At 40.8% G+C, this 24,234-nt stretch overlaps 1 protein-coding gene across 3 annotated transcripts in view; it reads left to right on the top strand.

Moving 5' to 3' along the window:
• The window catches only part of LOC122816488 (UPF0488 protein C8orf33 homolog), a 483,857-nt gene that overhangs the window by 24,184 nt on the left and 435,439 nt on the right, over positions 1 to 24,234 (top strand). For all 3 annotated transcript variants that reach the window (XM_044089317.1, XM_044089314.1, XM_044089315.1), the window contains exon 2: positions 11,005 to 11,093. In XM_044089317.1, the coding sequence (XP_043945252.1) occupies positions 11,085 to 11,093 (9 nt within the window). In that variant the 5' untranslated portion in view covers positions 11,005 to 11,084. The remainder of the gene's footprint in view (positions 1 to 11,004; positions 11,094 to 24,234) is intronic.

Raw genomic sequence — 24,234 nt, 5'->3', positions numbered from 1 at the left:
TGATGGCCCATTGGGGACACAAATTTGTTATTAATAATACATTTATTGATAAAACAACTTTGTTCTATATTAGGTTCTTGGGTGATTTTTTTATTATTATAAAGGGAGACCACAAGTTGGCAACAGACATTGTGAATTATTTCAGTAATACAACCAACATTTTGAAATTCAGTAGTGATTACCAGGAAGAGAGTACAGCTTATCTAGATGTTGAATTATACAAAGACTCACTTCAACAAAGGTATATAGCAAAGTTGTTCCGGAAAAACACTTATTCATATTCATTTCCACACTTCACAAGCTCACTTCACCAAAAAGTGGGTGATCAAAGGACAAGTGGTGCGAGCAGCTAGAATGATTACTAGGGAGGAAGATTTTGAAGATGACTGTTTGAATCTTAGGTGCATGTTTTCACATAGAGGCTACCCAGAAGAATTCATATCAGACATCACTGGAGATGTTCAAATAAAACGAGAGAATGGAACTTATAAACCCATGTTATACAAAGGAAATACTATTACTGAGATGGATGTTGGCACAATGATACCTCAGAACACATCTGAGGTACATGATGAAGTTAACACCAAGGAAAGGGAGACCAACTTCCCTTTGAGTTTTGTTCTAACATTCAACTTAAGTGCTAAAGAGATACAAAAGATATTAAGGAAGAATTGGAACATACTGTCTACTGACAGGGACATTATACAGAAAGTAGGGGAATATCCAGTTACCACTTTCAGGAGGGGTAAAAACATGCAAAACTTAATAGCGAAGCAGACAGTGCGTGCACACAGGAATGCAGGGATGCACCACTGTGAAATGTGTAACCAATGTAAGTATGTTGGAATAGGAGAGAGATTTACAATTAGAGACAGGAACTGTCTAGTTAAGAGCAAATACGATTGTAATTTGAAATCTATAGTATATCTCACCCAGTGTCAGTTATGTCCAGCTTTTTACATTGGTAAAATGGACCGCAGGTTACGAGACAGAATATATGAGCATGTATATGCTATTAACAACCAAAAACAAGATAATGCCCTGACTAGGCACTGTGTAGATTAACCCAACAATTAATTTAAATTTAGAGTTATTGACCACATTTTGACACATGACAATGGAAGATGCGGTCCTACAAGTTTGTTCTTAGAAAAACTTGAATTGTTATGGCAATTTAGGTTAGATTCTTGCCATCCGCCAGGGTTAAATGAGATCTATTCGATCACTTGCATTTTAAAACTTAAAAGCCTGATGAGATAAACATCAGGAAGGGTAGTATATTTATTGATTTAAGCAAGTTTAAATGAAACTACTGTTTTATATATGTTTGTTAAAATATGTCTAAGACACATTTGTATACATAGGGTATGGGACCCAAACGACAATAATTAGGAGGTTATGGTTAAAGTTGGTTAACACAAGTAATATAAGTAATTTATCTTATTTAATGGTCTGGAAGCCATGTGACTTGTTTTAAATGACTTTTATAAGGAAGATTTTTAACAGAGTTAGTTGTATCTGATGAAGTCTGGGAAGATCACCAACGAAAAGTGCTTCATGCATTTGATTGTTTTTTTAATTTTTCTTGCTTGCTTGCCGTGGACTTATTAAACTGTGTGAGTTTTAAGTAATACAGCGTGATGTATCAAATTCTGTTTGACTAGGCTGGCAGCCTTCACATCTCTCCCTCCCCTGGAGAACTCAAGCTAGTTTTTCAAATGCCCCTTGAGAAACGTCGCTTGAGAGGGCTATGTCTATCTGAGTGTACCTCACCCCATTCCCTGTCTTGAAAGCCCATCTGCATTGGCATTGCTAATCCCACTGCGGTGCTGCACTGACATATATGCTTGCAACCTCAGGCTCCATCTTAGCAACTTGGCATTTTGCTGACTGGCTCTGTTTAACCAAATTAAGGGGTTGTGATCTGTCATTACAGTGAATTTTCTTCCATACAGATAATGCAGAAGTTTCTGCAATGTCCACACTATGGCTAGACATTCCTTTTCTACAGCTGCATAGCATTCCTCCCTGGGTTGGAGCCTATGACTGAGATAAACCACTGGGTGCTCTTTCCCCTCTGAAGAAATCTGGCTAAGTACATCCCCCATCCCATAGTTCGAAGCATCCACTTGTACAACCAGTTCTTTGTTGTAATCTGGACTGGTAACACAGGGGGTCCACCCAAAGCTTCTTTAAGCTTCTGGAATGCCTGTTCACATGCTCGGGTCCACACTACCTTATCTGGCCTGTTCTTCCTTGTCAGGTCTTTGAGGGGAGCAGCTATGGTACTATAATTGGGGACAAACTTTTTGTAGTACCCTGCTGTCCCTAAAAAAGCCCTCACCTGCTTTTTGGTAACAGGTGCAGGCCATGCCTGAATGCCTTCCACTTTGGCAGGTTATGGCCTTATCTTACCACTCCCCACTCTATGTCCTAGGTAGGAGACCTCTGCCATACCCACCTGACATTTGCTCGGCTTAATGGTCAACCCTGCCCTCTGTAGTCTGCCCTGTGCCTCCATGATATGCTGAAGGTGCTCTGGCCAGGAATGGCTGTAGATGGCAATATCTTCTAGGTAAGCAAGGGCAAACCCTCCTGCTAGGATATTATCTACCAGCCTCTGGAAAGTCGCTGGGGCATTCTTCATCCCAAAGGTCATCTTTGTGAACTCATACAAGCCAAAAGGTGTCACAAAGGCTGACTTTTCTCTAGCACTGGGAGTCAAGGGCACTTGCCAGTAACCCTTAGTAAAATCAATGGTTGTAAGATACTTAGCCCCACCCAGCTGCTCTAGGGCCTCATCTGTCCTAGGCATGGGGTAAGCATCCGACTCTTGTGTGACTATTTAATTTCCTGTAATCCAAACATAACCTGGTGCTGCCATCCTTCTTTGGCACCAGTACCACTGGGGAGGCCCAGGGACTGTTGGTCTCTTGAATCACCCCTAGTTCCAACATCTCCTGTACCTCCTCCCCCAGAGTCTGTCTGACTCTCTCAGGCACCCTATAAAGGAGCCTGCCTAATAGGTCTTTGAGGTCCTGTATCCACCTGGTGCTGTACTAGGTGGGTGCACCCTGGTTTCCCAGTGAACATGTCCCCAAATTCCTGCAACACTGCTCGGATTTCTCAAACCTGGGTAGGGGATAGCTGCTGAGATATTGAAACCACTTCCACTGAGGTGTCAGCCCGAATTCACTGAGAAGATCAGTCCCCATATCTCCATCAGACTCCTCCTGCAATCCACTGCAGATGCTCAGCACAAGGGCTTCCCTATCATGGTAAGGTTTCATCATGTTAACATGGTACAGTTTGTGCCCCTACCGTCTGCCTAGCAGTTCCACCATGTAGTTTAACATCACCTTACCTTTCTTACCACCTTGTAGGGTCCCTCCCAAGCTGCTTGCAGCTTGTTGTGCCTGACAGGAATGAGAACCATTACCTGCTGCCCCACAGCATAACTCTCTAGCTCAAGCATTCCTGTCATACCACACCTTTTTCTGTTGTTGGGCTTCTGCCAGGTTCTCCTGGGCCAAGCGCATGAGTTCCCTGAGCCTTGTCCTGAGGTTTAGGACATATGCCACAACAGACTCCTTCTAAGACTCGCACTTACCTTCCCACGCATCTCAAATTAAATCTAGAGGTCCCCTCACCCTATGCCCTTACAGCAACTCAAAGGGTGAAAAACCTGTGGATTCCTGGGAAACCCCTCTCTAAGCAAACAGATGGGGCAAATATTTGTCCTACTCCCTCTTAAACTGATCTGCAAATGCCCGTAGCATGAACTTGATTGTAGAGTTTAACCTCTCAACAAGACCATTAGACTGGGGATGGTAGGGGGTGGTCTTCATGTGCTTCACCCCACAGGACTTCCACAGACAAGCCAGCAGGTCTGACATGAAATCGGCACCTCTGTCAGACAGTATTTCTTTTGGGAAACCTACCCTGCTGAATATCTCTAACAAAGCATTTGCCACCTTCACTGCCTCAGGGTATCGTGTAGCATAGTCCACTACCACTAGGATATACTTTTCCCTGTGGAACTTGGGGTACTCTGAGGACCCACAATATCCATAGCTACCCTCTGAAATGGCTCCTCAATCACAGGCAAAGGCATCAAAGGAGCTCTCACCTTGTCTCCTGCCTTGCCTATCTTTTGGCACTGCTCACAGGTCCTGCAGTACCTCCCTGTTACATCTCTGGAAATTTTAGGCCAATAGAAGTTTTGCATAATATGCCTCTTTGTACGTTTTATGCCTATATGAGCTGCAAAGGGAATATCATGGGCTATGGCTAGAAGCGCCAGATGGTAGGCTCTAGGCACTACCAACTGCTGTACTCTCTCACCTTCTAGCCCTCCCTCAGGGGTCCACTCTCTGTATAGTAACCCTTTGTTCCAGTATACAGATTCCCCCCTTTCCTTGAGAATCAGGTGCCTCCCTAGTTACCTGCCTCAGGCCTTGCAATGTAGGGTCTGAGAGCTGAGCCTGTCTCAACTCTCTCCTTGTAACCCTTCCCAGCTCCCCTTCCACAGGAAGTCTGGCATCCTCTGACAGTGGTGCCTCACTGTCAGCCTGGGTACTACTACTCACCTCTACCTTTGCAGTTGCACTGTCCAAGCGAACATCAGTACCCACAAGCAGCTGTGGCTCACCTTCAGTGTCACTGCTACAAAGTAGCTCCCTGAAGTAACCACCTCACCAGTCCAGGCTGCAAGTATGCAGTCTGTCAGGGTCTCCCCCGGGCTACCAGACCCACATGCTTGTCTCCTAGCCTGACCGCGTGTAACTGTATAAGTACATGGTACTGCCTCATCCAAATCCTTCCCTCTCAGGACATCTGCAGAATGGTAGTTTAGTACCCCTGTTGTCTCAAGACAACCTACTATTGGCATTTTCTCTTTCCCTCTTACTGCTTCCTCACCTTTGGTTCCCCAGCTTGCCTCCATGGACATCTGTATGCCACATGGCCCCACTGGTTGCATTCAAAACATTTAACCCTTGTACCTGGACTAGTGTCTTCCCCTGCTGCTGGCAGATTCTGTTGGGGCAGCCTGTGCTGCCCACCATGGGTTCTGTTAGACCCATGAGCAGTACTGGGGTCCCCTTCCTGTGCAGGGCTGCCTTGCTTGCCAGGTATAGGTCTCCCTTCTTCCTCAACTTATCTGAAATAGCACGTTGTCTGTCAGCTAACCAGATCCTCATGTCCTTAGGCAAAGTGCTAAGGGCTTGTTCCCTCACCAAAGGTCTGCTAGCCCTTCAAAAGTGGTGACCTGATATCCACTCACCCAGCTAATGAAAATAAGTGATCATTTCAGCAACCTATTCAGACATACTTTCTTCTGCCTTGCGTCTATGCTCACGAAACTTTTTCCTATACATTTCCGGTGTTAGCTTAAAACATTCTAGAAGACATTTTTTACAGCAGTATAATCAAAACATGCAATGTCAGACATTTTAGCCAATGCATTTACAGCTTTCCCATGGAGTAAGGGGGTCAGGAACCGTAACCAGAGGTTTTGGTCAACACTATACTGTTTGCATACCCTTTCAAAACATATGAATGAAACTATCAAAATTATCCCCCTCTTTAAATTGCGAAAGAAATTTACTGACCTGTTGTGCTTCTGGGGTCCAGTTACTCCATTTCCCATTACCTACATGACTCTGGCAGAATCAGCATTTCCCTCTCATGCCTCCTCTGATGCTCTTTTTCTTCAGCTTCTATCTCCAAACGTCTGGCCTACAACTCAAGTCTCTTTAGCTCCAGCTGGATTTCTAAGTCCACTGCAGAAAGGTTGAGCTGTCCATTCTCTGAGGATATTGTATCTTCACTGCCAGTCTGATTGTACTTCGCCTCTTGGATGCTGTTTTCTGATGCAGCTGTAACCAAGGCTGCAATCAGGTCTGCCTTAGTCAGGTTTCCATGCACCAGTCCCTTTGCCTGGCACATCTCCACCAGCTGGCTCCTTGTCAGCTTTCCATACTCCTCTGCTGACATGCTGCCTGCTCACCCTGACTAACTAAGCTAACAACAGAAATAAAACAATTGTGATCTGAACTCTGAGAATTCACTGTGTGGCTGATTTAGAGTACAAAACACCTTCAAAGATCACTGTACATAAGCTACAGGCTTCACTCTACCCACACCACTACAAGCCAATTAGTATTTGTCAACTAATTAATATGTGATGTGGATATCCCACAAATGTGAAATGGATCCCACCACTGCCACTATATGTGACGTCCATGCCCTGGCCCAGCAATCAAGGAGCCTCAATCCTCACCACTAACACCAGAGAGGTCATCTCATATAAGAGGAAAGGATAACAAATACATACAGCAAAGTACAATTTCCCTTAAGTGCACACAGAGATCAGTCAGTCTGGGGCTAGTTGCTCCCCAGGTCCCCAGTAAGACTCCCTACTGGCACAGCTATATGGTCCAGATCTCATCCTAGCTGGAAAGCTTACCTCCAGTACCCTCTCTGTCCAACCAGTGCTTTGTGTCCCTGCCCAAGTAGCTGACACATAAACACACTTTGAGATAAGTATTTATACCACTTCACAGACACTCATGGGAAAGGCTGACACAGATTCTCCAGCTGTGCCCCTATACCAAGACTATACGGTAGTAATTACTGCCACCACCAGCTAATAATTATCAGCTACCCAAAGGCACTTAAAAGGGTGTCCAATTATTACTGTGCAATATTATTATCCAATTGGTAAGTGTGACTAATCAGTCAAGGCTTATTAGAGTGGCCTTGTACAATAAACTCTATAAATATGCAGTGTGCTCTAGAGCTTAACTTATCTCTACGCAAACCAGGCACAGTTGAAAAGGGTTTAAAAATATTTAATAATAAATACTAAAAACACAAGACAATACTACTACACCACAGTGCTATTCAATAGTTCAGAGATTACACAGAAACTTAAAATAATACAGTAGGAAAGTTCTGATATAACAGAAAAATACTTAGTCTAAACTTTATAGTCCTAGCTATTTCTACAAGAAAGCATACTTCTAAGATAACTTACTTACATAGAGTAAGGCAGTGCTGAGTTCTAGTCAGACAAAAATGCTTAATAATCTCTGGTTCTCACTGTTTAAATTGAAACTGCAGTTCTGATAAAACCTTACATCATTTGTTTACACTTTCCTGGTTCCCAGGCCACACCACAACTGCATTTACATTCTTTTACACTTAGAGCAATAAAGGACATTCCATATGTAAATTCTGGTCATTAACTTTAGCCTATAAACAATAGGCAGGATGCTTACTCCAACTCATCAACTTCAAATTCTAACTTCAAAGGACATACAAAACATAATTTTAATTTCAAAGAACATTTGAAATGCTTGGCTTAGTTTTCCTTACAGCAGATGGCAATGTTGCTACAATGTTGAAGCTCACATTTTAGTGTTTTCTTTCATTTAAGAAACAAGCCTGTATTTTATATTTACATTTACAAATGCCAGAATTTTGTATTAAATTCTATTTGACTAGGCTGACAGCCTTCACCCTTCTCTACCAGTCTTCACATGTCCCACATCACCTCATAAGGTGGTCTTGCTCTGCAGCAGAGATTTTACTTTTTCTCCTGTACCACTTGGGGTAATGATTGCTGGAGGCATCTGAAGAGCTCACATCCAATCCTGGCATGCATGCTACTTAAATGGGAATTATGTATTGATCCATTAACTTTGTTTTTTTACCTCTCTTGTGTTTTCTATCCCCTCTGCCTTAAAGTCTTAAATATCACATGATCTCAGCTCATTGGCTTGCTTGGTCTCTTATACCTTTGCACTTTCCACATATCATCATCCTGTATATCCTTTTTCTATTCCTGGACCCAAATTCTACCCCTTTCAACTGCTTATATGTTGCTATTTTGATTTCTCCCCAGAGGGCTTGTGTGCTTGCTGCATCACCTTTATGTTGTCCTCTTCCAGGTTTTGTGAGGCTTTTACCCCATTTCCTAATTGGGCACATTTTCTCCCCTCTCTTTCCAAAAGATTGTTGAGATTTCAAGACGCACAGAATTATTCTTATGAATATCCAAGATGCACAAGCAATACTACAAAGGAACATACTTATGGTCTACAATTTACAATATTGTAAAAGCAGATACTCATTGCCATAAAACAAATACTGCTGCAGAAGTCTGTAATAGGAGGTGTTGCCATAAAAGTCCCAAACAAAAAAAAATGACCTCTAACATAATCTTCCTCTCCCTCTTGCTGTGTTTAAGAAAAACATATGGTTAACAAGCTGCACAGTGATTCATCAGTCAGTGCAACAGATACCTTCTTCATGTACCTTTAGAAGTCCAGTGGTGGAAGCCCCTTCATTGGCAAGACAGTCTGCCATCTGCTTTTTGGTAGATGAGCACAGGATACTATGAAATGTGTAGGTTTGAATGAATTCTTTTATTCTACAGATTTCCTGGTGAAGCTGTTTTTGTCTCTTATATGGTTAGTAGAGTTAGTTTACTCAGTCAAAGAATAGTCATGTGCTACAGCTGTCGCACCTTGGGTGACCAGCTGAGAGTTCATAATATACAATAGTTAAGAGTGCTGAAATGTGTAGGTTTGAATGAATTCTTTTATTCTACAGATTTCCTGGTGAAGCTGTTTTTGTCTCTTATATGGTTAGTAGAGTTAATTTACTCAGTCAAAGAATAGTCATGTGCTACAGCTGTCGCACCTTGGGTGACCAGCTGAGAGTTCATAATATACAATAGTTAAGAGTGCAGAGCAGAGATATGGCAAGAGTTTCTCTTGAGAGAGTACTGCATACAGTCCTCCTTTTGTCTCCTGTCAAAACAAATAACTACTCTCTGTTGAACGCCACTATCAGTTGGGTATCCATATAAAGCATCCCAGGTGACTGCTAGTTTCAGATATTCTGTAGTCATCATTTTGTCAAGTGTTGAAATTTTAGAACCACTGTTGCAGAATGGAGTTAATTGCATGGTGGCATGGTCTGTGTTGGATACCAAACAGGAAGTGTCAGAGATGACATTTGGTCTGCTTTGCCTGGCAACCCAGAGAAGCTGTCCTATTTACGACTAAGTCCATCCTTCTCAATTGGATTGCGGAGGTGGGACATCCCACCGCACTTTCTTTGATGGTTCCTTCACTGTAGAATCAATTTTTTTTCTGTGCAGCTCTCTTGGTGTACCAACACCATTCCGGCAATAGTAGCCAGATCCAGTTCCAGTTAATAATGTCATGCTTATCAAGGTCAACCTGAAGCAAAGTTTTTATGTGGGGAATAAGTGAAATGGCAAAGCTGCAGTACTGGGCATAGAGCTTGGGGAAAGCATAACCACTTTGCTGAATGTTGTTTGGTTTTAGGTGTACAGTTTGCAGTGCAAATGCTATGAGAAGAACATGAGCAGGATAATTGCAAGGCTTGAGGTCTGTTAAACAAGGTTTGAGTATTGAATGTGGAACTTGAGGACCTGCCTGGAAGATAGGTGTGGGCAGCAGGTATCTTCTAACAGTACAGCCTAGAGGATAAAGGTCTGAGCTACTTGTAAGCTTTTTCCTGTAGACCTTCATGTGATTCTTTCATTTTCCATATTCATGCTGTGCATGTTACTTACGAGTGCTCTCAAGGAAGATTGAAAATAGGCCGTTGTGTGTAGTGGGCTTGCCTAATTACCAAATGAATAATAAAAAAAAAAATTTCAGTATTTCCTAAAGCTGTCTTTTTGTTACCACCCTGTTTTACATTCTCATCTACCATATGTATAGCTTTCTGATCTGTATCCTGCAAACATGACATTTACATAAATAATGTACCAGAATATTTGCCTGCTTTTACTTTTCTTTGAACCACTGTGTGACTTTTATATGTTTTAGTTGTATATCCTGTTGTTCCTCTTTGCATTACACATTTTTGTTAGGTTTCGTTTTTATTCACCTCTGTGCATATTTCCTACAGATCTCTGCCTCCTATAGCTACCTATAAAAGGTCTACTGACCAGTGAGTAGGACTCACCCTGGTTAGGTTAAGCCTATTTATAAGTTTAGTGATAAGAGAGCAAGCATAAAAAAGGAGCTAAACATTTGAATTCTATGCCAGAGGCATAAAGACTATAGTTAAGGGTGGGGATGAGTACAGTACTGTTGGGACTTACTGTATATGCTACAGGTATATTCAGTGATCAAGATTTTATTCAATATGGGTAAATTATCCCCACAACATTACTTGTTGGAGATTTTGGCATGTACAGTTAAACTCAAGCTTCCTTAGAAGAAACCATTCCAGTGCTTTGTACTGAAGTGACTGCATTAATTGTGTATGCTTTTTGTTTTCAAAGAACATATTAAATGTTTTCTGCTAATGCAGGTCAGCTGTTTTATTTTAGTAGTGATATAATCAAAATGTTAAGACACATTAATAATCTGTTGTATACCACTTATAAAATGTAATGCCGTTAATGCACTGAGCTGTCAGCTTGTTTATGTACGAGACCTTTCATTATGGAGTATGCATTGGAACTGTGTACCCTATGTGTCGAAGTAGAACATCAGACATATTTTGAAGTAATGTTAAAAAGGATGGCTGTTCTTTAGCTTGTCGATGGAAATGTTATATTATTGAACTTTTTAAGTATGTAGTGAAAAGTATAGGGCAGGAAGTTGAGACAGGGGGTTGCCATTTACAGCATACTTCTCAACTTTCCAGATTTTTTACCTCCTATTTTTGGTCTGATCCTCGTAAAATTTTTGGTTTTCTGGAAAATTACAGGCATGTGCCTTTCAGAATGTATACCTTTCAAAACATGCTTGCTAATTCAAAACCTAATTTTCTAGCAGCTTTGTAATTTTGTAAGAGTAATACTCCAAGTTTGCCCCTAATTTTGGGCCTTTGTCCCCTATTATTTTTGGCTTGTCCAATCTCACGACTACTGACTAGTTACTGCAGTACAGTTACTTATCAAATGAAACACTTGCAAATGCAGGTAACAGTTTTTTTCATAATTCTTAGGTACCAGTTAGTAAACGAATCATAGAAGAAAGAAGCACTGCATGAAGACAGCTGCCTTGTGAATTGAAACACCCTGTTTAATGGAAGAGGTAATAACTGGATGACCTGTCTAAACAACACAGTGTGTACCAAGTTTCTTATACTGGTGGTGGAAGGCAGTAGGTATGATGGGTCTGCAGTGTGTGTATTACAGAATATTGCTTTTAAGAGTGCTGTTTTATATGTTCTACATTGTCTCTGACCAACATGAGACCTGGCATGGTTTGTGAGACCAAGTGAGGTATGTGCACAAGTAAAGTTGCATGTTCTTTTTTGGCTGAGGGAATTTCTCCCACCCCAGGTTCCTTTTTTTTTTTTTTTTCCAGTCAGTGTTACACACTACAGGCATCTCCTTGAACATATTTATCTGCGTATTGATTAAGAGATGCTTCCAGTAGAATTGTACTTGACCATGTTTTGACAGGACACTTTGGAAGTAGTACTTCAGGCACTAGAGTACAACAAAAAAGCGACTTGCTTATTTACACAGTTTTTTTTTTCTTTTGCGTAAATTATAAAATGATTGTAAGGTAACTAAGCTTATGCATGACTGTATTATCCACACAAATCTACCAGCATCTGCATCATCAGTAATTGAATGATGAGAAAGTTAAAAAACATTTTGTGTTTAAGGGGTAATTGTTTTCTCAGTACAAGCCCCTGTTTTTTGGTTTAAGGGGCAAGCAACTGTACTCTTCTTATAGCCCCCATGCTTTATTATTTTACTTCCAAAGTCACTGCAGTCTGCAGGCCAGGGAAAGTGAAATTCCTCATTGCAGCAACCTTGAAAAATTGTTGTGACGGCATCTCTTTACCCTGAGTCAGTAATCAAGGAGCCTCAATCCTCACCACAAACACTGGTGAGAGACTGTCACAAAAAAAAACAGGAATGGATTTACATAGTATTTTCAAGTGCAGCTCTCTGCATCAAACACATCCCCCCCCCCCCCAAGAACAAACAGGAGCATTCTCCACTGGGACTGGACTCTCTGTCTCTCCAGATCCCAAACTACTTACTTTGGAACACTTTTTCCCAGTTCCAAGTAGCTGACACACCAACACCTGTATTGTATTTGATTTTCACACACACACACACACACACACACACACACACACACACACACACACTCATTCCTGGGAAATGCTGGTACAGACACGGCCGGCCTTAGGCATAGGCGAACTAGGCGACCACCTAGGGCGCCATAGAGGCCAGCTTCGTAAAGGGCGCAGTTTGTGTTTATTTATTTATTTTAATGAATTTACTTTTCTTAATAAGAAAAGTAAATTCATTAAAATAAATAAACAATAGGGCGCCGGAATCGTAGGGCAAGGAGGGGGAAGTGAGCGCCCTCCAACTTTTACAGCTGCAGGTTGGCCAGGAGACTTTCAAGAATTAACAAAAAAAAAAAACTTCACTCCATGGTAGCGGAGTCTGCTCCTTTTAATAGGAACATGCATGCGTCACATCCACGCACGCCAACGTGGATGTAAAGACATTTGTAAAGTTGCACACGGAAATCAAGCTAGCACTGTAAGATACAGGTTAACTCCATATGTACGCGTGTGGCTATTTGGATTAAAAAGAAGGTAAGTGTATGTGTGTGTCTGTGTAGTTTAAACTGGCCTTCTGTATGTGAGAGAAAGTGTGTGTGTGTGTGTGTGTGTGTGTGTGTGTATGGAATTTTAATTAGTCGTTCTGTTTGTATGAGAGATAAGTGCATGTGATACTATGTGAAAGAGTAGGTGTGTGTGTATGAGACAGAAGGTGCATGTCTGTGTGTTGTATGAGAGAGTAGGTATGTGGAATACTACATGATTATGTGTTACATTTCTGGAGTGTAGTGGACGTGCAATCCCAAGTATTATTATTTCATCAGCTATAGGAACCATTCATACAAAATGCTCACCGCTCATAAACCTGTTGTGTTAAGCTATTTCCCCAACTTTAAATTGTATCTGCAATTCTGTGCAATAGTCAGTGGAATGTGGAGGGGGGAGGGGGATTAAAGACAAGTTGAAAAGTGTTATTACCAGGAATGAGATCTGCTTTCACAGCTCCTTTTCAATCCGGTACAAAAAGAACTTTGTCTTGTAGGATAAAAGAACATGTTAGAGACATAAAAAAACAAAAAGAAAGTAGCCCATTAGCATTACATTTTTATAAATATCATAATGGCAAACCTGATAATTTAAAAGTTACAGTATTGGATAGTGTTTATAATGAATCATATTTTAGTGAACAGCATATAAAACAAATACTAAGGAAAAAGGAATTATGCCTTATATTAAAATTTAATACATTAAGTCCAAATGGTCTTAACCATGACTGTTCATGGAAAAGTTTATTATAAATTTAATAAGTTTATTTTATTTTTAAAAAATGTATATTATGTTTTTTTAAAAATAAGTATGCATTTAGCTTGTTTCAATGTATGCTCAATGTGATGTATTTAATTGTTTAATTGATTGAATGGGAGTGTTTTGTTAAATGTATTTAAGGTTAGGTGTTAGGTATTGCTGAAGTTTTACTCTGTAAATGCAAGTTTTGCCGAGGCGCTAGAGATTAGATTATTCATTTGTACTGTTGAGACCTGAAGTGGATTAAATATTTATCCAGACGTGCATTGGAGTCATCCTTTTGCTGTGGTATTGGTTTATCAGGTGTTCTGGACTTTGTTGGTGGTTTACTACATGATTATGTGTTACATTTGAGGAGTGTAGTGGACGTGCGATCCCAAGTATTATTATTTCATCAGCTATAGGAACCATTCATACAAAATGCTCACCGCTCATAAACCTGTTGTGTTAAGCTATTTCCCCAACTTTAAATTGTATCTGCAATTCTGTGCATTAGTCAGTGGAATGTGGAGGGGGGAGGGGGATTAAAGATAAGTTGAAAAGTGTTATTACCAGGAATGAGATCTGCTTTCACAGCTCCTTTTCAATCCGGTACTACAGAGCTGATCTTTAAAGATGTAAAATTGCTACATGAAGTCACACAGCATCTCCCCAGTTTACAGTGATAAGCTATCCACTTAATTGTTCCTAAGTTACAGGCATACAAAAATGATTTCAGCAGTATATCACTCCATTCTGTATTTATCGTTTGGGCTCATATAACTGTAAAAATGTATGCACATCTAACCCCTACTCTTTGGTTTGGCAGGTAACCACATGAGGAACAGGTCACATTCTATTTGGGAATTGTAGTTTGGAGACTAAGTAAATTTCAATCCCACAAGGTTTATGAAAACTATTTGTTGAATATGGCCAAAAACTGCTATTACTACCTTCCCTGTAAAACCCAACGTGCAATTTCAGGGTTGATATTTTTAATATGGGAATGTTTCACTTTCATTTTAGCAAAAAATTGGTTAACTGATTGCATATACATTTATAATGGGATTTCAATGCTCAACTAACTGAAGCTTATTCTAATTTGCCGAGCAAGACAATGGTATGGCATATTTTCACAGGAATTAAAATAAGAGTTTCTTAACATACTTCATATCCTTCAGAAATGCAAGTTAACAAAAATCCTGTTGTTCTATCAACCTTTAAGTTAAAAAAGTGTAATATTTAAAATCTGTCCCTATTTTTATCGTCATTGCATCCACATCCTGTCCAGATTTCTTGCAGTAAGGTTGAGAGGTATGCATACCTCTCAACTATCCAGATTTTTGCTTCATATTTTTGCCCTATTCCTCATAAAATTTTGGTTTTCTGGCAAATCACTGAAGATTTAAATAACTAAATGTCATGCATTTGAGTTTCAGCCTTCATTTCCTTCAGAAAATGCATGGTAGGTTGTAATGACAGATGACTGAGGGGCCTTTTATGGTTAAAATATTCTGAAATGGGTAGTTTTGTCATTATTGGTTCATACATTTTGTTTCATTGCTTACTGGAAAAATGTTCAAAACTACAAATTTAAAACCTACTATAACAAGTGTAAATGTTTCTATGTGCAACTAGCTGTTTTTTGTTTATCAAATGGCACACTGTGTTGTAAAATCTGAAAGCAGTGTTAGTAGTATAATTGCATTTGGTGCAGAATATTCTACTCCCACACCATGTAGATGGCGTACTGATATTGCATTGCCCATATGATTGTTGATTATTTGGTGCATTATAAGGGGGATAGGGGTTCTACACTCCTGAGTATGTCCTTTTGTATGAGATGCCTAGTGACTATGAACTTGTTGGTCATTTCCTATTGCAATATTACCAACTTATCAATTTGTTTAATGCAATATAGGCAAATAATTCTTCAAGGAAAACGGGCACTGAATATGTAGATAAAACAATGATATGTGAAGTTGTTTTGCTGGTAGCAACCTCTTCATTAGGTATGGATTTCTTTAATGTGGAATTCAGATGATTTTACATCTGCAGAGATTGTAAGTATGGAGTAATATTGGTGGATTATGACGACAGATGTCTTGAGTGGACTTTTATGGTTGAAAATTTCTGAAATGGGTAGTTATTGGTTCATACATTTTGTTTAATTGCTTATTAAAAGAATGTTTAAAACTACAAATTTAAAACACTTTCTAACAAGTGGTGCTGTATTATACAAGGAATGTAATTCAATGTAATCAGGAAGGTGAGTCAAAGAACAAATACACGGAAGTATGACCTAAAAATTGTGTGCAAGGACTCTGTTTTGAAAACAGCCCAAAGGTAAACTTAATTCTTCACTGGCCAGATGCATTTTCTGTGAGTATGGGTTTTCATGCCGTTTCAATGAATATGAATTTTTCCATTTCAATGAATGTGAGTTTCAAGGGCAGAGAAGTTTACTGCTTATGCCAAGTCTGTTTTCATTGCGAGACTGTATTGTTTAGCAAATGGCTACCTGTGTTTGTGCTATTTTATATCAATATCTGTAATGATTGTAGAAGCAAATAAGAGAACAGTATGCATGGTAACTGGTGAGAAATAACCAAATAATGGAACACTGGAATGGGGGCTGTTGCTAGGGGGAGGATGTTGCAGCAGGAGCTGCTGCTCTGGGGGGCAGTCTATTACCATGCCTAGGTCCCTATTTGACTGTGATCTGGATCTGATATTTAAAGTAGAAAATACTATGCAGAAGTAGTTGTAGTTAAAGATACCTTGTAATGTAGTTATTCTTCTTATGCATTTAAATAATTTAAGGAAATGACTGGAGTGGCTTTCTTGGGGAGTGACCCTGTGTGTGTGGCTCAAATAGGGGTGTTTCATGGCTGTGGTGTGGGTGGGGCTTAAGGGGCGCCGGAGCACTACTTCGCCTAGGGCGCCATTTCGGCTAAGGCCGGCCTTGGGTACAGATTACTAGCTGTACCTCTCATGCCCAGACTATAAGGTTACCTCGCTGCAATGCACTCAGCCACTGTCAGGCTCTTACAAGGGTATCCAATTATGCTGAGTAAAACCAATACTAACGTAAGTAGAGTGTAACTAAAGCAGCCAGGCTTTTCAGAGTGACCAATGCGTCACTAAAATAAGCACAGATGCTCTCAAGACATGACCAGCCACAATGAAATGTATAAAAATATTTATTAATAAGTAATAGAAAACATGAGAATACTAAATATCCGAGTACAGTAAACATCAATTTCAATCACAGGAGAAATAAAAAAATAACAGTTGGGCAGGTTCAAACATATGCAGAAAAACACTACTAAACTAATGTCACTGTATTTCCCAAGTGTTTAAAGAATAACTGTTCTCTAGCTAACTTAATACAGCAAGTCAAGATAGGATGCTGAGATGCTTACTTTCACAAGGCAAGGTGATGAGCTTCCAACTAACTGAACTGAATTCAAATGACTTAATAACTGTTATAGATCTTTAGATCGGGTTCCAAAGAAAACAAAACGAGCTACTGTGTGAGTTCCATCCTGGCAGTGATCATTATAGAATTACATCACATTTGATCACCTGACTCTGGTAAAATACACATGCAGAGCTTTACTAAGATGTTTTGCAGAACAATTTCAAAAACTACTTCTGCTCCCTTCCTGAATTCTTTGTTTAAACATATACATTTGATCAGTTATAATAACACTGTTAATACATTTTTAACACAAGCATCTATACATGTCAGTGTGATAACCACATGACACAAAATTATTTACAAAACTCCAGCTAACTATGTTGGCATATGTTACACATGCATTGCCTTATTCTCTCCGGCACAGATGGCAATACCTCACATAGTCACTGTTATCTGTAACAATGAGACACTATTTTTAATTGTGCGACATCAAATTAGATGGGAAAGAATTTGTTATTGACTACTAATTAGATACCCTTTAGGTTATGTGGTACTCTGACGTGTTACATCTCTGTGCTACAGATTTTTTCTGTTTGCAAGCTAGCTTCATTGTTCCCCTTGCTGGTATGCTGCTGCACTAGGATCTTTCTTTGTGTAGTGTGGTATTACAGTCATAGTTAAGGTGTTGCATAGGTAGTCATGGGGTACTGCAGTTCATGTGTTAGTCATTTCTGTGATTTAATCCCCCTGTCTTTCCTACATCTTTTCCTTTTTTTTTTGCATTCACTCACAAAAAAAGGCAGAAAGTGTCATAAGTTCTCACCCAGTTTGCATTATACAACTTGTACTGCCTGCCATATGCTGCCAGGTAGTACCCACAGCTATTACCAAACTCAGCGTTTGGACGGCTATTTGTTGATAACTGATATGATGTCAATTTTCATTTTATCATTGATGTATGGGTTTGGTTACGATATCGGAACCGACTTAGCCATTACTACAGCTCGCACTGGCCAAAAATTCTTGAGCTTCACCTCTACTCATAATCCCCCCTCTCCCATTACCTCAGATTGAGTTTGCAGATTAGATATCAAGTCATAGATAAAGAAGCTTTAATGGAAACCATATCTGCTGTGTCTTAAAGTTTACCATGTGAGAAAACTGTATCATCCATTCCACCAAAAAGTCTTCAAAGTCCGGGGGATGGAGGGAGGGGAGTCAATGGTAAATGAAAATGGACAACACAGATGGAATGTTATGGTAAGTAGATAACTTCTTTGTCTGAGTTTGTTAATTTTCATTTTATCCTTGACGTATGGGACAGAGTCCTCAGCTACTGTAGACCTTGGGAGGACTCATGGAAAGATATTCCTGAACACCATTGAACCGAAAGATGCTCTTACCCTAGAGACCAAATCCAATTTGTAATGAGTAATAAAGTTATGGGGAGAAGCCAAAGCCCTTGACTGGAAAACTGCTGAAGTGGCTGCAGATCTTGTAGAGTGTGCCTTAATAGTCCTAGGCAAATCAATTTTCCCCTTGTTATATATGAAGGATATACAATCCTTAAGCCATCTGGTTAAGGTCACTGTATTGTCTAGTTTACCAAACCTTGCACTTGAAAAGGAGATAAAAAGTTGGTCAGATTTTCTTATCTGTTTTGGTCTGTGAAGCTAAAAGTGTAATTTTGTGTGAACATCTAGATAGAAAATGCAGACAGTAATCACCTTTGTTTGAAAAGTTTGAAAATAATACTGACAAATTAGTAGTCTGACTGATATTCTGACCCTACCTTAAATTAAATCATATGCATTTATTAAGAATATGCTTATTAAAGCTTACGGTTTGCACCTCTTGTTTTATATTTTGCTCTGCTTCATTTTAAGGTTGTTACTAGAATGTAGTTGGGGAACAGAACTAATTATTATGTTGCTACAATATGTTGTTCTCTAGTTTGGAAGTTTATTGCTTTGTTTAGAAGTATGGACATGTAGAGGCTTTGTTAAGAATATTGATAGCTGTTTACCCACTGAGGTGGAGGGAGCAGTTTGTAATGTTGCACTTGATCTGACTGGTACAACAGAGGTTGTCGCATTCTTGTTCAGTGACATGATGTAGATTGTTTGAGAGTTAGAGCCATTGAAAACATGGATAAAATTATGAAGCAGAAAATGGAAACCTTGATTTAAAAGAAATGTCCTTGGGCAGTGGACTTTTTGGCCTTAGAGAGAAGGTTATATATTTTGTTATTGTTAATTTTTTTCAGCGTTCATAGATTTGTAGGAGATTACTAGGCTAACGGCTTAAGAGCCCTTACAAGCCTAATCAATATAACCCGATTTTACCCAATATATGGCCCCTGGGGCAAGAGAATGGCATGGCTTTGTACCTATGCGTTGATCATCTTACAGATTTCCCAGTACATAGGGGACATAGGCAGCATCCCAGAATCTCCATCCATTGATCCAAATTGCATTTGAATAGAAAGGCTGTTTCAAAGAAGGAGCAATCTGTGAGACACATCTGTCTGTCTAGCATTTCTTGTTTGAGTCACTACGTTTAGATCCCTAGATTGGGTGACCGTCATGATGTTTGACTTTTGGATATGTAGCAGTTTCATTAGGGCTGGATTTGTGAGTGCCATGTAGGTCAGGCATAGGTCACCCCGTAATAATCATTAGGAGACAGAGTAAAGGGATAGGGCTTTTAGTCTATCCGTATAGGACATGTTTAATCCCTGTATTTTCTTTGTGAGGAACCTCTGAGGTTGCTCCAGCTGCTGTAAGTGCCTAGTCAAGTACATGCCAAATTGCACATGGTACTCTATTATTGGTTTAATGAGGGATGAGTACAGTCTATAATTTTGTTGGATCTGGATGCCATATTTTTACTTGTAAGTTGTGCTACATAGAAGGACTTCCTTACAACTGTGGACACATGGTGGCCAGACTTTAGGCTACTGTCTATATCTGTGTACCTAGATCTGTCACCTTTAATTCTAGTCTTAGGGGTGTGCTATTGATGTTATAATTTGCTGGGGGTGTTTGACTCCCCAAAGGGTATGATGATGCATTTTTTTCTCATTTAATTTTAGGCAGTGGTTGCAGGGCAACAATCATTTTCTGATCTAGACCCTTCTGAAGGATATCTGCATCACTGGGGGATTCAGTGATTGCCTCCAGCTTGCAGTCTTTGATAGACTTTGTCATCCAGAGGCCTTCTACCACTTGACCTCATAGAAGTATATTCTTTACAGAAGTGGCCCCAGCACTGAGACCTGTGGCACACCACTAATAACTGGCCTCTTGCTGGATCTGGATTTACCCACTTTAACCATGTGTCCTGTCCTTGAGCCAGTTGGCCATCCATGTACTGACCTAGTCATTTATGCCCAGTTTTGTGAGAGTTTAGTTATAATACCTTGTGGGGAATAGTGTTGATGCCTTGGCCAGGTCGAAGTGGGTGGTATATACTGTTTCACCAGCATCCATGGTCTTAGTGACTTTCACAAAGAAACCCACCAGATTCAGTAGGCATGACCTGCCCTTGACACAGCCGAATTGTGTTGGGTCTAGTGTTTGGAGGTTTCCTTTGTTATTATTTATCAGGTCCATGATTATTCTTTTCATAGCCTTACATGTAAGACTAGTCAAACATATGGGTGTGTAATTTCTGGGGTCAGTAGATGGTCCCCCTTTATGCAGAGGGATGACTGTTTGCTGTCCACAACTCTGTCAGTACAAAGTCAGTCTGGAGGCTGTAGTTAAATGTATATTGTAATGGGCCTGAAGTCCTGATTTAAGCTGTTTAAGAGACAACCTGGTTCATCCTCAGGCCCCATTGAAGCCATGTTTTTAACTTTAGAATGTGCAGTGGCAACCTGTTCTGTGGAGATAATTGGTGGTGGGTATATCTTGGGTGAAAATCTGGGATGATGGGGGTTGAAATTTGAGTTGAATATGTCAGCCAGTAGGTTTGCTATATCTTCTGGCTAAGACATGGGCAGTCATTGCGAAATACAGTCCTGGGTATTAACTAGAGTATCTATGGTATTAAATTGAGATGAAATGACTAGGCTTGAAATGACCTCTGGGTCGATAGCATAGTAACTTCCTATGAGTATAGGTGGTGCCATGTACAACTAATACCACACATTGTTGAGTGTTGCCAATTAATATTGCAAACATAACTGAAAAATGCCTTATGGCTCTCCTTAGCATTAGAGGCTATTTTTTACCTCAAAGTCTACTTTCAGAGACTTGACAAGTTCCCTGATTTGCATGTTTAGACTTATGAGGGACTTATTGCTCTGTTGCGCACATTCCCTCTTACTTTTTGACAGGATTTTCTTTCTTGTTGTACAGCTTATTAATACTTGGGGTCCACCAGGGTGTTTTGTTTTTGCAGTTTGACTTGGGTTTATTTTGGTCTGGTCCTGCCATTTCTATCCAGTTGCTTATATGATTGTGCAGGATTTGTGTGTGTGTTTGCATAGGTTTCTGTGTTTTCAGGATTTTGGGGAGTTTAGACACTAGCTGTGTCTTCCCTTAATAGGTTCATAGGTAGGTATTAGGCTACTTACCCGGGGGCATTTATAAGCCTAGCCAGAGTGTGTCTGCTTTCGCCGCCCCATTGATTAATTAACTGATCCTCTGTCAAGCAGAGCCAATGAAGTGATCCCAGGGGTGTATTTTCTGTTACTCATCCACTCTTCAAGGTTTCTTTTGAAGAGTGTTAGTGAGGGACTCTGCCTAATGTAGTTTGGAATTTTGTTCCAAAGCATGGGGAGTCTCTGTGACAGGAATCTATCCCTCCAGCATGTTCTATTTATTGTTGTGGCGAGGTTTAGCTCACTAGAACGAGTGGCTCGCAGCAACTTGGATTTCTTTAGGTGGAGCATGTCCATCAGCTCTGAGTTGGACGTGGCTTTGTAAGTTGGGCAGAGATCACCTCTGAGTAAGCGATGTGCCACTAAGTACAGCCGGAGCTTTTACAGTCGGACTGCATAGGACATATGTTTGAGGCCAGTAATCCTCGTGGTGAGGTACTTTTGTGGTCTTTCCAACTGTTGGAAGTGTCTTGTGAGGGACATCCCAAGTGGGGCGTTGTACTCTATGATGGGTCTAATGAGTGACGAGTAGAGGGGCACTATAACCTCTTTATTTCTAGATGCGAACCCTTTAGTAATTAGATGGGCCACATAGAAGGATTTCCTAACTACTTTGGCAGTATGATTGTCAAAGGGGAGGTTACTATTTACCTGAGTCCCCAGATCTCTTATTACCTCTTCTGTATTAAGGGGGCTGCCACCTTTGTGGTAATTTGTGGGTGTTTTGTTTTTCCCAAATGGAATGACTATGCATTTTTTGGCATTTAGCTTGAGGCCATGACTTTGACACCAGGTGTCCGTCTCAGTAAGGCCCTTTTGGAGGATGTCCGTGTCAGCCAGCGAGTCAATTATGGCTCCCAATTTGCAGTCATCAGCGAACTTGGTTAGCCATAGTCCTCCTGTGTTTGCCTGAACTTCTGAGATGTATATGCCGAACAGTAGGGGTCCCAGGACTGAGCCTTGCGGGACACCACTTGTGACTGGTTTAGAATCGGACCTGGAGCCCGCTATTCTTACCATGTGAGTTCTGTCTGTAAGCCAGTTGGCAACCCATCTGGTGATGTAGGGGTTTATGTTCAGGCTGGTGAGTTTTTCTGTAATACCCGAGTGGGGAATGGTGTTGAAAGCCTTGGTGAGGTCAAGGTAGACTGTGTGAACCACCTTTCCCTCGTCTGTGGTCTTGGTGACTGTCTCGAAGAAGTCAACCAGGTTTAGTAGGCATGATCTGCACTTAACAAAGCCGAACTGGGTCGGGTCAAGTGTTTGGAGGTTCCCAATGTCTTTGTTAATGAGTTCCATGATGATGCGCTCCATAGCCTTGCAGACCAAGCTAGTCAGGCTTATGGGGTGATAGTTACCAGGGTCAGTTGTGGCCCCTCCTTTGTGGAGAGGCATAACCGTTGCTGTGTGCCATTCTATAGGCATGTAGCCTGTGTAGAGGCTGAGGTTGAACAACGTGTTTAGGTGGGGGGTTAGTTTGTTCTGTAGTTTGTGCAACACGCAGTCTGGGACACCATCTGGTCCCAATGACGCTGTGTTTTTGGCTTTTGAAAGGGCTGTTTTCACCTGTGCGTCAGTGATTTTTGGGACACTCACTTTTCCTGTGGTGTTGTGGGCCCTTTGGAGGTGAGAGGGGGGTGAAGTTTGCACTGAATCTATCTGCCAGGATGTTGGCAATATCAGTAGATTCAGTATATTTTGTGCTATTTTGCACTAGTTCAGTGCATATCTGCGAGTTGCCACTTAGAGTCTTAACATAGCTAAAGAAGGCTTTGTGGTTATCTTTTGAATCCTTGGCTATTTTTCTTTCGAAGTTAGCCTTGGATTATTCCATGAGGGACCTTAGTTTCTTTCTGATACTGATCAGGGATGTCTTCCCTTCTTGGGATTTGCTTTTTTTCTGAACTAGTTTCCTCCTATTGTATAGCCTGTTTATGGCAGGGGTACACCAGACTGGTTTTCTTCTCTTAGAGGAGTGAGTCTTGGTTTTGCTAGGGATGGCATGATTCATGCATCCTTGTAGGTGCTCATAGAGTGCATTTGTAAAGGTTTCTGCATCTTGGGCAGTGTTATCCTTTAGCGTGGGGGCAGTGAAACTTACCACCTCTGTCTTAAGTAAGGTGAAGTTTGCTTTAGAAAAGTTTTTTACTGTGGTTTCCTTAGTTGGGAGTGGTGGGGTGTGGACATCCAGAGTGATTAGTTTATGGTCTAATCTAACCAGTGACCGGTTGACTCCAGTGTGGAACACCCGTCGCCCATGTTGGTGATGACCAGGTTCAATATGTTTTCACCTCTGGTAAGGGAGTTTACCAGCTGATCCAGGGTGTTTGAGTTGATGAATTCCAGGAAGCACTGGGCCTGTGAGTTTGTACTCTAGTAGTTTTCCCAGTGAATGGTAGGGTAATTGAAATTGCCCAATATCAGGGTGTTCGGTAGGACCTTCATGTTTTCCAGTGTCTCCAGAAAGGTGGAGTGGTGGTCCTGGGTCATGGAGAGTGATCTGTAGCAGGCCACAATTTGCATTGCAGATTTGCCTGATGTTAGTTGCACATGGATGATCTCAGAGGTATCATGCTGCGCCACTAAGCTGGAGGTGTAGGTATCCTTGATGAATATGGATACACCCCCTCCTTTTGTATTTCGGTCTGTGTTCTGTGGCCGAAACGTGTGGTATGAGTTGTAGCCTGGTAGTGCTGGGGTGCTGTCTGGAGCCTTGAACCAGGTTTCAGTTACTGCACAGATGTCGACGTTCTCCATACTCAGGAGTGCTACAAGCATGTGCATTTAGAGATTTAAACTCCTGGTGTTGAGTAGCATAACC

Source organism: Protopterus annectens, chromosome 12.part0, assembly GCF_019279795.1.
Source record: "Protopterus annectens isolate FY-2018-M chromosome 12.part0, PAN1.0, whole genome shotgun sequence".
In the NCBI taxonomy this organism is placed as follows: domain Eukaryota; kingdom Metazoa; phylum Chordata; order Ceratodontiformes; family Protopteridae; genus Protopterus; species Protopterus annectens.
The sequence above is the reverse complement of the archived record's forward strand: the minus strand, read 5'-3'. Positions and strand labels throughout refer to the sequence as shown.